Raw genomic sequence first — 12,490 nt, forward strand, 5'->3', positions numbered from 1 at the left:
TCTTTCACAGTATTGCAGTTGCATGACTACATGAGTGCTCTGGACCTGCGATTACATGAGTGCCTTGCCGTCTGTAGGACACCTGACATTGACACTAAAACCCAAGCTTTATGATGTGACACATTCAGACTTTTACTCAGCTCTTCATCAGTTTTAAATTACATGAAATTATTTCCGCCATAATTGAACAGAACACTAATGATTATTATTGTGAAGGTATAAGTAAACCTTTGCGCTTTCTCATTGCTTATTGCTTCTATTTTCTGTGCATTCACGGAAAAAAAACATGGAAATTAATTTTTTTTTTTATAGTTTGGTATTACAAAACCAGCCATTATGGATGCACAAGCCAGTGCACTCTTAGTGCTGGTCCCAAGCCGAAAAATGTGGAGGGTTGCGTTAGGATGGGCATCCAGCATAAAACATGTTCCAAATCAAATACGTGAATCAGGAATCAGAATTTCATACCGGATCGGTCGAGGCCCGGGTTACCAACGACTGCAACATGTATCGTTAGCCAACAAGGTACCGGTGAATTGGGCTACTGTTGGCCGAAGGAGGGGAAGGAGAGGAGGAAGACATCTACAGAGACAGCAGGAAAAGGAGCAGTGTAGGAGGGTGGAGGTTATAGTTGATACTTTAAATGTTGGTACTATGACTGGTAAAGGGAGAGAGGTAGCTGATACGATGGAGAGGAGAAAGTTCGATATGTTGTGTGTTCAGGAGTCTAAGTGGAAAGAGAGTAAGGCCAGGAACATTGGAGGTGTTTAAACTGTTCTATCATGGTGTGGATGGAAAGAGAAATGGTGTAGGGGTGATCCTGAAGGAAGAGTACAGTAAAAGTGTAGTGGAGGTGAAGAGAGTTTCTGATAGGGTGATGATAAACGTCATCAGTGCTTATGCTCCACAAGTGGGTTGTGAGATGGAGGAGAAGGAAAAACTCTGGAGTGAGTTAGATGAAGTGGTAGAAGGTGTACCTAGGAATGAAAGATTGGTGATTGGGGCAGTTTTCAATTGGCATGTAGGTGAAGGGAACAGAGGTGATGAGGAGGTGATAAGTAAGTATGGCTTAAAGGAGAGGAATGTGGAAGGGCAGATTTTGGTAGATTTTGCTAAAAGGATGGAAATGGTAGTGGTAAATACTTATTTTAAGAAGGAGGATCATAGTGTGACATATAAAAGGAAGTGCACACAGGTGGAAAATGTTCTATGTAGGAGATGCAACCTAAAAGAGATTGGAGACTGTAAGTTGTTGGCAGGGGACAGTGTAGCTAGACAGCATCGGATGGTTTGTCTGTAGGATGGTTTTGGAGGTAAAGAATAAGAGGGGGAGAGTGAGGACTGAAAAAAGAATAAGATGAGGCAAGAGGTCAGACAGGGGTTTGGTGGTGGTGAAGAGGTGCTGGATGATTTGGCAACTACTGCAGAAGTGATAAGAGAGACAGCTAGAAAGATACTTGGTGTGACATCTGGAAATAGAAAGGAAGACAAAGAGACATGGTGGTGGAATGATGAAGTGCAGGAAATCATAAAGAGAAAGAGGTTGGTGAAACAGAATTGGGATTGGCAAAGAGATGAGAAAAGTAGGCAGGAGTACAAGGAGATGCGGCAGCAGGTGAAGAGGGAAGTGGCAAAAGCAAATGCACATGAGGAGCTGTATGAGAAGTTGGACACTATTTTGTTTGAATGTGGTCTGATGTGTCCTTTACGTGTACAACACTTTCTTCTAACAATCTTTATAATAGTATTAGTAATAGTAAAAGTAATTTAGACAACGATTTTCAAAAGGTCTTAACACACACGCACACACACGCACGCACACACACACGCACACCCACACACACATGCACACACAAACACTAATATTTGTGTAAGAATATATAATTCACATAATTATTAATGCATTCAATTAATGCCTTGCCTACACCCAAGTCTAACCTCAACTTTAGGGCATTTTCCCTTGTGAGAAGAAGGGTTTTTTTACCCACTAAAATTGCTTTTTATTAAAGAGAATCTGTCATATGTATATGACAAATGTCAAATATCCTCCCAAGTTTAAATCTATCTTTCCAAAGTTAGAAACACACAATAGACTAGAATGTATATGTATGCTGTAGCATTAAGGGCATTCCATTTAATGGAAATAAGTGGCCTAACCCAAACCTGTTCCTGTGGAACAATTTCTATGAAGACATGGTTTGTCAAGAATGGAATGGAAGAATGGCCTGGCCCTACCAAAATACCTTTGAGAATCACTTACTGTACATCAGTTGACCATCTCCTCACACACTTACAGCCACACTAAAAAATCTAGTGGAAAGCCTTCAAAAAAGTGTATAACAGCAAAAGAGGGATTCAATCTGGAATGTAATGTTATGTGTGATGGGCCAGTGTCCACATATATACAGCAACTCTTGATATTCTTACATTAAAAAGAAAATTAAAAAGAAACAATTTAAAAAATATAAATCCATCATTAATCCTGACTTATCCCTAACTGGCGAACAGAAATGTTATAAATGAGCTTCTGAAGCCAATCGCATCCAAAGATCCATGAAAAACCGCAAAGAGCTGTTTTAAGCCAGCTTAGTTGTTTTAACGACACCTAGTGGTATTGTTGAGTATTTTATGTAAGCTGTTTTGTAACATTAAAAAGAACATTGTGGTTACTGTGAATTGAATAAATTCATAATACTAATCATTAAAGTCATTAATCTGTACCTAGAACTACCTACCTACCTGCTACCTTTACCTATTATTACCTTAGAAACAAATGAATACTGTCATCAACCCTCACTGTGTGTTGAAAGCATTTTTATATTATTCACAAGAAATGATTTTACAAAAACATTTTTAATCAAATATTTTTGCCACTATTTAAAAAGCGCAATAAGCCATTTAAGGCCATTTACTAGGGTGATTTTATCACAAGCAAGGGTGTACCTAGGCACCACATGAAGCTTATAGTAAATTATTGATTTGATGAACAATAATATGATGCCACAGCGCACCCTGATTGGCTGACAGCCCTTTTGCTGTTTCATGTGTCATAATTGTTTTTTTGTGTTTTTTTCCAACAGTATGTTTTCTAAAATTCTACATATTTCTCAACTGCCACCTTCTTTGTAATATTATGATTTTGTCCTAGAAGGAAGTATTCCATAATTTGTGCTGGTGGTTGAGCAGATAAACAAACTATATTTTGTTACTATTTTTATTTGCTCTGTGCTTTTTATGCTGGAAGTTTTGACAAAACGAATATAAACTAGAAGAAGAAAGAATATTATTGAATGCGTCACATATTGTAAATCATAAGATCAGAAGGTTTGAACTCATGAAATTTTACAGTACTGTAAATGCTTGTTAGTTTATTACAAGGAGTCTGTGGATTTCATAAGTATTTTCCTAACATAAAACAAAAACAGAAGAGACATAAGTACTGTTCAACTTAAACTAATAAGAAACTTTGGATTACCAACTTGGTAGTGCATTTAAAAGAAGTGTAACCAAACAATTAAATAAGGACAGTTACAGTTACAGCATATTTGTGCAACACAGACAGAGGGCAGTGAGAAAGTCTGATGTGCACCTTATATGAATCTGCCTCAGGCAAATTGTTAAATTGGTTGATCGAAGAAACTTTAGCCCTTGGCTGTTGAACCTGTGCTCACAGTCATTAAAACTGCCTACCCATGCACAATGATCGAGCCTAAAGGTGCACAGTGTGTCACCTTCAGACTTTATTGCCAAGATAAAGAGAGAAGACTGCTGATGCTGTGCTTATTGAGGACTATAGGCAAGTTAATGGGGACCCTGGAAGCTGGTTTGAGAATAAGGGATTTAGGCATCCTATTTTGCCTCCAAGTGGCAGCAAGCAAATTGCAAAATAATTATTTTACCAGAGAAGGTAAAATAAATCTTAATGCAGCTTTGGATACAACACAAATTGAACACCTTTGAGGTGAATTGAAATGCTGACTGCACATAAATTGGAGGTTATTTTAACACCGAACTGGGACTAAATGTGAAAAAGGATGTTCAATTATTTTCAGTTGTCCACAAACTCATGTCCATATAGTGTACATCTGTGATTGTGACTGTTTTCTATATTGGAAAAAAATGCTTTTACACAATCCTATAGGATAGGGTTAGTCATATTAAAAAATTATTCACATCATTTTTATTAAACACATCTTAAATTGAGTCATCAGAAAAGCATGCTCTGACAGGCTGATTAATAGGCCAATGGCAACATATGACCACATGTGACACAGACAGCCAGGTGCAGGAAAAACAACCCCATAGAAACTCGCTTGTTCCTATGAGCATTTACTTCAGTCAGTGTAAATATGAATCCTACTTCACAGAGATTTTTTTTATTGTAGCTTTGCCTTTCTTTATAAATTTTAATCACAGCTGAATATTAATGAACAGATTATAGTGTTTCTTACTTAAACTCAACAAACATTTAAGCCCATCTGCTGTCATGTTTGATTTATTTCGCCTGAATTCAGTAAGAATTTAGTCTAAAGGGACTATTGGTTTTCCCCTTTAATATTTCACTCTTACTATTTTGAAGAGCTCTGTATGAAGTATGCTGATCATGTCTTTAAGTGGGGTTAAAGTTTGTCAGCATGGACTGCACAGGGTGAGTGATAAGATGACCACCTCATATCCAGTGTTTTCCAGAATGTGATTCACATCACTAACTAACCCGAACCATGTCTCACTGCTCAGATGATTAATATGACATTGTCACTATATTAGAGGGGGTTCCAAAAGTTTCAATGCATAGAGAAATGAACAGTTATGTCAAAATGTAACTTTATTTACAAATAATCATGTACACAATTTCCATTCTTTGGTTTTCTCCCTGCTTTCATGTCAGTTTGGTAACAGTGTCATGTGTGATGTGTTTGCTCTGTTTCCTGTTAAAGCTTCCCAATCCAACCATGATATCTATTTCAGTATCTTCTTAATATTGGCAAGAGCGTTCTTTGGAAGACAATTTGCTAAAATAGGAGCCACCCCACATACATACATATATACATACATACATACACACACACACACACACACACACACACACACACACACACACACACACACACACACACACACACACACCACCTGAACTTCATTGTCACTATCTAGCGCTATCATGTCCCCCAAATATGACTTCATCACAGAAGACAGTATTTTAACAGAATAACAGAATGCACAACAAAACAAACAAATTAGCATGAATACATAAGCTATGTATAATTATTATAATAAAAACGTTTAATATCTAATCAGAGGTTTCCTTTAAGTCAAAGGTGAACAGGTGTCATCTTTACCTGAATACAGGTAGTGTAACATATGTTTTGTATCATATTTTTGTATCATATTTCTTTCAGTTGTGTGCCTGTGCTTCAGATTCACTGACTATAACCAGGATAAGGAGATTGCTGAAGATGAATGAAGTCTTTTGCACTAACAGTTCACACGTTCTGATCCTGTATGAGGCTTTGTTAATGGTACACTGAGGGGAGGTTGACAGGCTAAGATACACCTTCCTCCGCTGTACGTCACCATGTGTCAGCACTTTTTATAACACCAAACAAAGCTACCTGTTAGAGCACCCCTGCTGGGTTTTGCCTCTGATACTGAGAGCATTCGTGCTTAACGACTGGATAGAGAGGTTAGACCATGTTATTATATCCTGAAGTAAATACATTAGGGTGGTGTATTTGAGCCATTCAGTGGTGCAAAGCAGCTTTCTCAACAGCAGCATAATAGAAGCAAGCTTGAGTGAGTCATTATTCTCTTTCATGCTGTTGCTTTGTTTTGTTAACTGAAATGTGAGCTGATACTTCTCAGTTTCTCAGTTAACACATATATGGGAGGAACTACATCTAGCATGTGACTGTGCGCACTATTTCCTAAGATCTCTCAAACTGTACAAGCTTACTCTTTAGATAGTCTAGCAGAATAAGGATTTGCTGTCATTAGATTGTTTAAGGTAAGGTTTATGTTTTTACACCAACCTGTTCAGATCATTTTGCGTTTGTCTTTACATTGTTAGAAAATCTGAAGATCAGAAGGACGCACAGATCTGTTGGATGGTCACTGTATTTGTGAGGTGAAGTCAACAAACGTCAAGAAAACTAGTTCCTGTGGAGGAAGAAATCACCAAGCTAATTAAGTAAAGGAAGAGCAAAGCAACATGGCTGCTCAGAATACTTTTTATTCTTCATTCAGCCATCCATCCATCCATCCATCCATTCATTCATTCCCTCTTATTCTTCTCTTTTTGATTCAGTGTGTTTATTGTATTTGCAGAATCAACAAACATGGCACAAATTGAGCATGATGAAGTTACTGAGGTTGTGTGTTTGGAGTCAGAACTGCAGGATGGACAGTAATAATTTCATCGCTTTAATTATCATATCAAATTATTCACATGAACACAAAGTGTGTATGTAATGCTTTTTGTCATGATTCAGTTTGTGATTGTTGCTTATCACAGAATGAAGGAGGTTGAGGTGGACCATCAGAAAATCCTGTTGGTTCGTAATGAGGGCCAGTTCAGTGCCGTGGGAGCTTTGTGTACTCATTACGGAGCTCCACTTATTAAAGGTAATTTTATAGACTGAACACGTCCTTTACCACACACCACACTCTAGTGTATTCAGTTTTAATAAAGGCAGCTTGTTTTAATCAAGTCGTTTACAGTGTATCGGAAAGTCAATAGTTGAATAAGATTGCCTTCGGATGGAATCTTTTAGTCTATATTTACTTGCTAAATTAGACAACCATATAATTTTTATGCTGTCTTTAAACCATGTAAGTCTAATATACTACAATTTAGCTTCAATATGCAGCATTTGTTTAATTTCCTTTATGTGCATTGCATGAACAGGTGCTTTGATGGGAAATAGAGTGAGGTGTCCTTGGCATGGGGCTTGTTTTAACACTAAAACAGGAGATATTGAAGAGTTTCCAGGATTGGACTCTTTGCCCACATACAAGGTAGTGTCTGAATCCATTAATTCAGTAAAAAAAAAAAACAATTCACTATGCACTGTATTTCTGTTAAACGTTATTTTTTTTCTTAATATTCTAAGGTGAAAGTTGAAAATGGTAAAGTTCATGTTACAAGAGATAAAAAGGTTAGTGTTATACAGATTTGACATACATGACTGTCAAAGTGCATAAAGCATGTGTTGTGTTGGTTTGCATTGTAATGACTTACCTGTTGTTTCTCCATGACAGAATCTGACGAAACGTGTTAAAGAAATGAGTTGTAGGGCTCCCGGAGTCTGTCACACTATTATTTTAATTGGTGGAGGTGAGAACTGGACTTTTTAATAGGTTCATACAGTTAGAAAAATCATGGCCAATAAGTTTTGAGACTGAAATTCATTTGAGAACAAAGAATGGATTGGCTTGTTTTTTCCCCACTACACATGTCAACAATACTGTATGTGTTGTATTTTTACTAAAGTCGGTCATACTTTGCCAGTATTGGGGATTAATCTAAGACAAACAATGAAAGGCTCCAGTCAGCTGAAAATTAGCTGCTTTTTGTGCAGCTGTAGACTGTAAGCTGAAATAATCCGATCTACTTAATGACCAACAGGCTAAATGGAGAAATATGTACAATATATTTTAAACATTAATTTAGTTGAAAGTGTATGAACAAATACATGTTTTTGGAATCAGTTTTTACTGCAGACTTGATTTGGTCAGTCTCTCATATGTTTCCATGAAAATTTTGTGTTTTTATAGGTGCTGCCTCTTTGCAATGTGCAGAAACTCTTCGACAAAATGGCTACCAGGGGCAAATTATAATGGTCACCAAAGATGAGCTTCTGCCTATTGACAAGACGAAACTGAGTAAAGTGAGAACTGAAACCAGATCATTTATGCTCTGAATAGTTTATTAATGATTTATTGCACCTGTGTATCTAGTGTTTTGTGATGAAACTAATTTTCTATGATTTCTACAGGCCATGAATATAGAGAGTGAAAAAATTCTCCTTCGGTCAAGTGACTTCCTAAAACAGCATGGCATTGAAGTATGGACAGAAAAGGAAGTAAGCAAAAATGTTACACCATATGGCCAAAAGTATGTGAAAATCAAATCCACATGTGCTTTTTTGATCTTCCATTCTGGTTTTAATTCCTCATTGCTGATAATATATCCTCCGCTTGTCTGGTGAGGCTTTCATTAGATTTTAGAATATAGCTGTAAAGATTTGCCAATTCAATCACATATACAATAGTGAGGTCAGAAATCGAAGTCAGGAAGCAATCCCTGACTGAAGTTCATCCTAAAAGTGTTTAATAGGATTGTAGCCGATATCCTTGCATATAACATAAGTTATTCTGCTTCAGCAAACTATGTATTTATGGACATCACATGCTCAAGGGGATTACCATACTGGTAAATGTTTTGTTTGCCTATTTCCAGTGAAGGGAAATCTTAATTCTACAGCATACAAAGACATTCTATACAATTGTGTACTACCAACTTTGTGGCCAAGGTTTGTACCGCATATAGGTGTGACAGTCAGGTGTTGATAAACTGTTGGCCATATAGTATATTAAATCAACATTTAAAAAAAATAAACATATTAGTGTATAGTAGTGCACTAGTGTACACATTTAGTACTTGTGTCCTTGTACTAGTGTAGACACTTTTAGTAATATTGTGCCCTTTTATTAAAAACAATTAAAAGAAGTTTAAAAAATCTTACATATGTCCTTTCAGTGATTTTTTTCTTTCTTTTTTTAACAACAGAAGAGGAAAAAAAAGGAAATATATATTTGCATATATTGATAAGAAACAATAAAGAAGCACCTTTTACATTCTGCATACTTTATAATTCTGTTAATTAGCAAACAAATCTTTGTTTGAATTTGGTCTGACCACTGGTTTTTGTGGGAAAAGCTCCTGATTGGCTTTTAGCAATGGATTAAAAATTAGGAATGCAATAAAAAAAACAAGATTTTAGCATAATCTGAAAATGAGTGAGACAAAACAAGTTACAAAATTGTGATTGTTTAACTTACAGGTGGTGTCCCTAAATACAGAAGAAAATACAGTCAGTTTTCAAGATGGTACTACTCAACACTACAATCAGCTATTGATCGCTACAGGAGCAAGGTCACTTCCATTTTTGTGCATGTTCTATTCTTACTGTCTTTCTTTGGCTAGCTACTGATAACTAATGGTTTTGATTTTGTAGAGCTCGGCTTTTGCAATGCCCTGGTGCTGAAATGGAGAATGTGAAATTCCTGCAGAGCTACAAAGATGCAGCTGAGATTTATCAGATGAGCGTTGGCAACAGGGTGGTCATCGTTGGAACATCTTTTATAGGTATATTTGCATTGTGACAGACTACTTATAATGTGTGTGTTGTACATTTATTATTCGAGACTCACATGGATTCCTTCTTGACCATGCCTTATTCAATTACATTCAGTTATTCTTTCTTCTCACTGCTGATAAGGATTGGTGAAATAGAACTGACTTTTACTGTAAATATGAAGGGTAATATTAGAACCTTTTTTTCCAAAACATGAACCTGTTTATTAATCCAGGAATGGAAGCAGCAGCTTTTCTGTCTGACAAAGCAGCTAGCGTAGTTGTTGTGGGCAAATCTGACGTGCCTTACCAGTTTTCACTGGGACCAGATATCGGCAAAATGACTATGAAGGTCAGAACATTTCTTTGGTTAAGTTTTGTCTTTTTTTATGTGAAGAGATCCAACTTTTAAAATGTTTATTTTTAGATGCTGGAGGAGAAAAATGTGAGATTCTACATGAATAATGGTGTGTCTGAGATTCAAGGGGGAAACGGAAAGGTAAGATGGCTCAGCAAAAAGCATTGTGGAGTGCACAAACATTTTTGTCATGACATTTGTTTTTGCAGGTGCAGCAAGTTATACTGCAAAATGGCGATGTGTTGCCTGCAGACATTGTAATCGTGGGAATTGGTTAGTAAAAAAAAAAAAGATATTTTTATGATAGAGCACATTTCTATATCTTATCATTTATTTTTTGTTAGGTGTCATTCCAAACTCTGATTTCCTGGAGGGGAGTATGGTGGAAGTTGATTCAAAAAATGGCATCACTGTTGATAAGGTAAGGTGCTTGCATAACAAATGCTACATTTGCACAGCTAAGTGCAATTACACTTTGCCACTAACCTGCACAAATGTGAAAAACTGTAAACATCTGTAGGCCCCAATTTAACACACACAAATAGTAAAACAATGTGCTGTACTACAATAGTATTGGTTTTTTTTTATATCAACAATGTAGGCACACAGACAAAGCGAGAGAGAGAGAGAGAGAGAGAGAGAGAGAGAGAGAGAGAGAATTTATTTATTAAATAGTAATTGTAAAAAATTCTTTACATTCGTGTATATATTTATAAATGATACACAATGACATTTATATTTCATATATCATATTTATAAATCATATAGAATATTAAGGCATATATATTTAATGTGTCTATGTGTTAAAAAATTTCATTTATTTATTCACATAACATTCATAAATTGTAAAATCCATGAACATTAACATACATTTACTTGTGTATCTTAGGTTTTCTTTCATTTTGAATAAATATAACAAAGCATCATTGGTATATTTTGACTTACTTTCAATTACTCTAGAATCTTTACAGTATTAAACGGAGTTCTAAAATATGTTTTTCTTTTTTTTTTAAGTTTATGAGAACTAACATTCCAGATGTTTTTGCGGCTGGGGATGTGGCATCCTTTCCTCTTTCAATTCATGCAGATAAAAGAGTCAATATTGGACACTGGCAATTGGCACAAACACATGGTAACAAGAAAGAGAACGTAAAATAATGAATATTAATTTTTTTAAAAGGGAGCATTTCAATTCATGTTCTTTTTTGTTTTTAATTGTTATGTCAGGCCGGGTTGCAGCTTTGAACATGCTGAAGAAACAGGTGGAACTCCAATCTGTCCCATTCTTCTGGACTGTGTTGTTGGGTAAAAGTATCCGATACACAGGTGACCATTAGGAAAATAATCTAAAATCCGAACATAAACCATATTTGTTAGCCAACTTGTTGACACCTTTGTTCTCTTTTTAAATTGATCAAGGTTATGGTGAAGGCTATACGGACATTATTTTCAAAGGAAGTGTTGACGAGAGGAAGTTTCTTGCATTTTATATAAAGTAATTTAATATATATATATTTATATAAATTATATCAATTTAAAATTAAAGCAATAATAAACATTTTATTCTCACAATATGTATGTCACTTTACAGAGGTGATGAAGTTATTGCAGCAGCCAGCATGAACTTTGACCCTGCAGTCTCAAGAGTAGCAGAAATAATGGCAACTGGGAAGAAAATTACAAAGTTAGAAGCTGAGTAAGTGTCCTAAGTCAAAGATTTAAGCCTGATAATTAAACATACCTACAGTGGTTAGTGTTTCATTTTATGTACACTAGAATATTCCCTTTGTATTATATTCTTTTTCACTTTACTACCAGGTACACCATGTAAGTGGGTGGGATGATAGTAAAAGTTTAGTTTCACATAGTGTCATAATTGTTTTGTACAATTAGTAGAGTAAATACAGAACTTGTGTGACAAAGTTAAATTGGGTTGAATAAAATAAATAGAATATGATTCAGGTTTCAGCAAAACATTGTTTAGTATTAAGAAATTGTCATTTTAATCATAAATTCTAATTTGTGTTTATAGATTGGAGGACCTTGGATGGCTGCAGCTCCCATAGATGAACAATATGCATCAATAAATGCTACACAAGATCCCTTTATTAGTTTGCAAATGTACTTCTGTTTGTGGAGTTTGTGGAACAGCACAGTGATAAACAAAACAATAGCCATGTTGTTTTACTAGATAACTTCTTTTTGCTTTAGTTATTGTAATGTTGTTCAAAATGTTTGCATTTTATCTCTTAACTAGATGGATTGTATAACTATAAAAAAAACATGAAAATTTAAATATACATTTTAAAACTTTGACTATAGCAGTCTATAGCAGTAACTAGAAGTTAAATTCTACTTAAACACATCTGAGGCATGTCCTACTGTCCAAGCTTGCATGTAATATTAATTATGCAAGTTTGCCTGTTGGTTAGATGTATGTTGTAATAAATGTAATAAAAATATTAAGAAGAATAAATAAAACATTCTGAACCAGTTTTGAATGTTTAGTAAAAACGATGTGAATTCATTATGAAATTTTAGAAGAGCTTTTAAAATGTTCAACAATTAGTGTTCTTCTAAACCTATAATACTGTACTAATGAAACTTCTGTAACTGTATTGTTTTAAGATTTTTTTAATATATTAATAAAGAAGTCCACGAGCACAAATATGAGAACTGGTACATACCTAGAAGTACATGTTTATTTTAATGAGAATGATGTGTGCTGAAGCTATTACAAGTCTCCCCAGAGTTAATCACTGAGCGGTTCCCTGAGC

At 35.4% G+C, this 12,490-nt stretch overlaps 1 protein-coding gene across 5 annotated transcripts in view; it reads left to right on the forward strand.

Annotated features, from left to right (window-relative positions):
* aifm4 (apoptosis inducing factor mitochondria associated 4) overlaps positions 1-12,206 on the forward strand; it is a 13,730-nt gene extending 1,524 nt beyond the window's left edge. For 2 of the 5 annotated variants that reach the window (XM_046863093.1, XM_046863091.1), the window contains exons 2-20: positions 6,068-6,187; positions 6,325-6,403; positions 6,512-6,621; positions 6,905-7,014; positions 7,110-7,154; positions 7,258-7,333; positions 7,774-7,886; positions 7,995-8,081; positions 9,063-9,154; positions 9,237-9,367; positions 9,592-9,707; positions 9,783-9,854; positions 9,923-9,986; positions 10,058-10,134; positions 10,728-10,845; positions 10,941-11,039; positions 11,133-11,208; positions 11,305-11,409; positions 11,746-12,206. In XM_046863093.1, coding sequence (XP_046719049.1) covers positions 6,336-6,403; positions 6,512-6,621; positions 6,905-7,014; positions 7,110-7,154; positions 7,258-7,333; positions 7,774-7,886; positions 7,995-8,081; positions 9,063-9,154; positions 9,237-9,367; positions 9,592-9,707; positions 9,783-9,854; positions 9,923-9,986; positions 10,058-10,134; positions 10,728-10,845; positions 10,941-11,039; positions 11,133-11,208; positions 11,305-11,409; positions 11,746-11,779 — 1,593 coding nt within the window. In that variant the 5' untranslated portion in view covers positions 6,068-6,187; positions 6,325-6,335 and the 3' untranslated portion in view covers positions 11,780-12,206. Of the gene's footprint in view, positions 1-5,660; positions 5,794-5,910; positions 6,005-6,067; positions 6,188-6,324; positions 6,404-6,511; positions 6,622-6,904; positions 7,015-7,109; positions 7,155-7,257; positions 7,334-7,773; positions 7,887-7,994; positions 8,082-9,062; positions 9,155-9,236; positions 9,368-9,591; positions 9,708-9,782; positions 9,855-9,922; positions 9,987-10,057; positions 10,135-10,727; positions 10,846-10,940; positions 11,040-11,132; positions 11,209-11,304; positions 11,410-11,745 lie in introns of those variants that run through there. The other 3 variants (XM_046863090.1, XM_046863094.1, XM_046863092.1) reach the window with 3 other exon arrangements.
* Positions 12,207-12,490: the final 284 nt, after the last annotated feature.

The sequence above is a fragment of the Silurus meridionalis genome, chromosome 12 (genome assembly GCF_014805685.1).
Source record: "Silurus meridionalis isolate SWU-2019-XX chromosome 12, ASM1480568v1, whole genome shotgun sequence".
Taxonomy (NCBI): Eukaryota; Metazoa; Chordata; class Actinopteri; order Siluriformes; family Siluridae; genus Silurus; species Silurus meridionalis.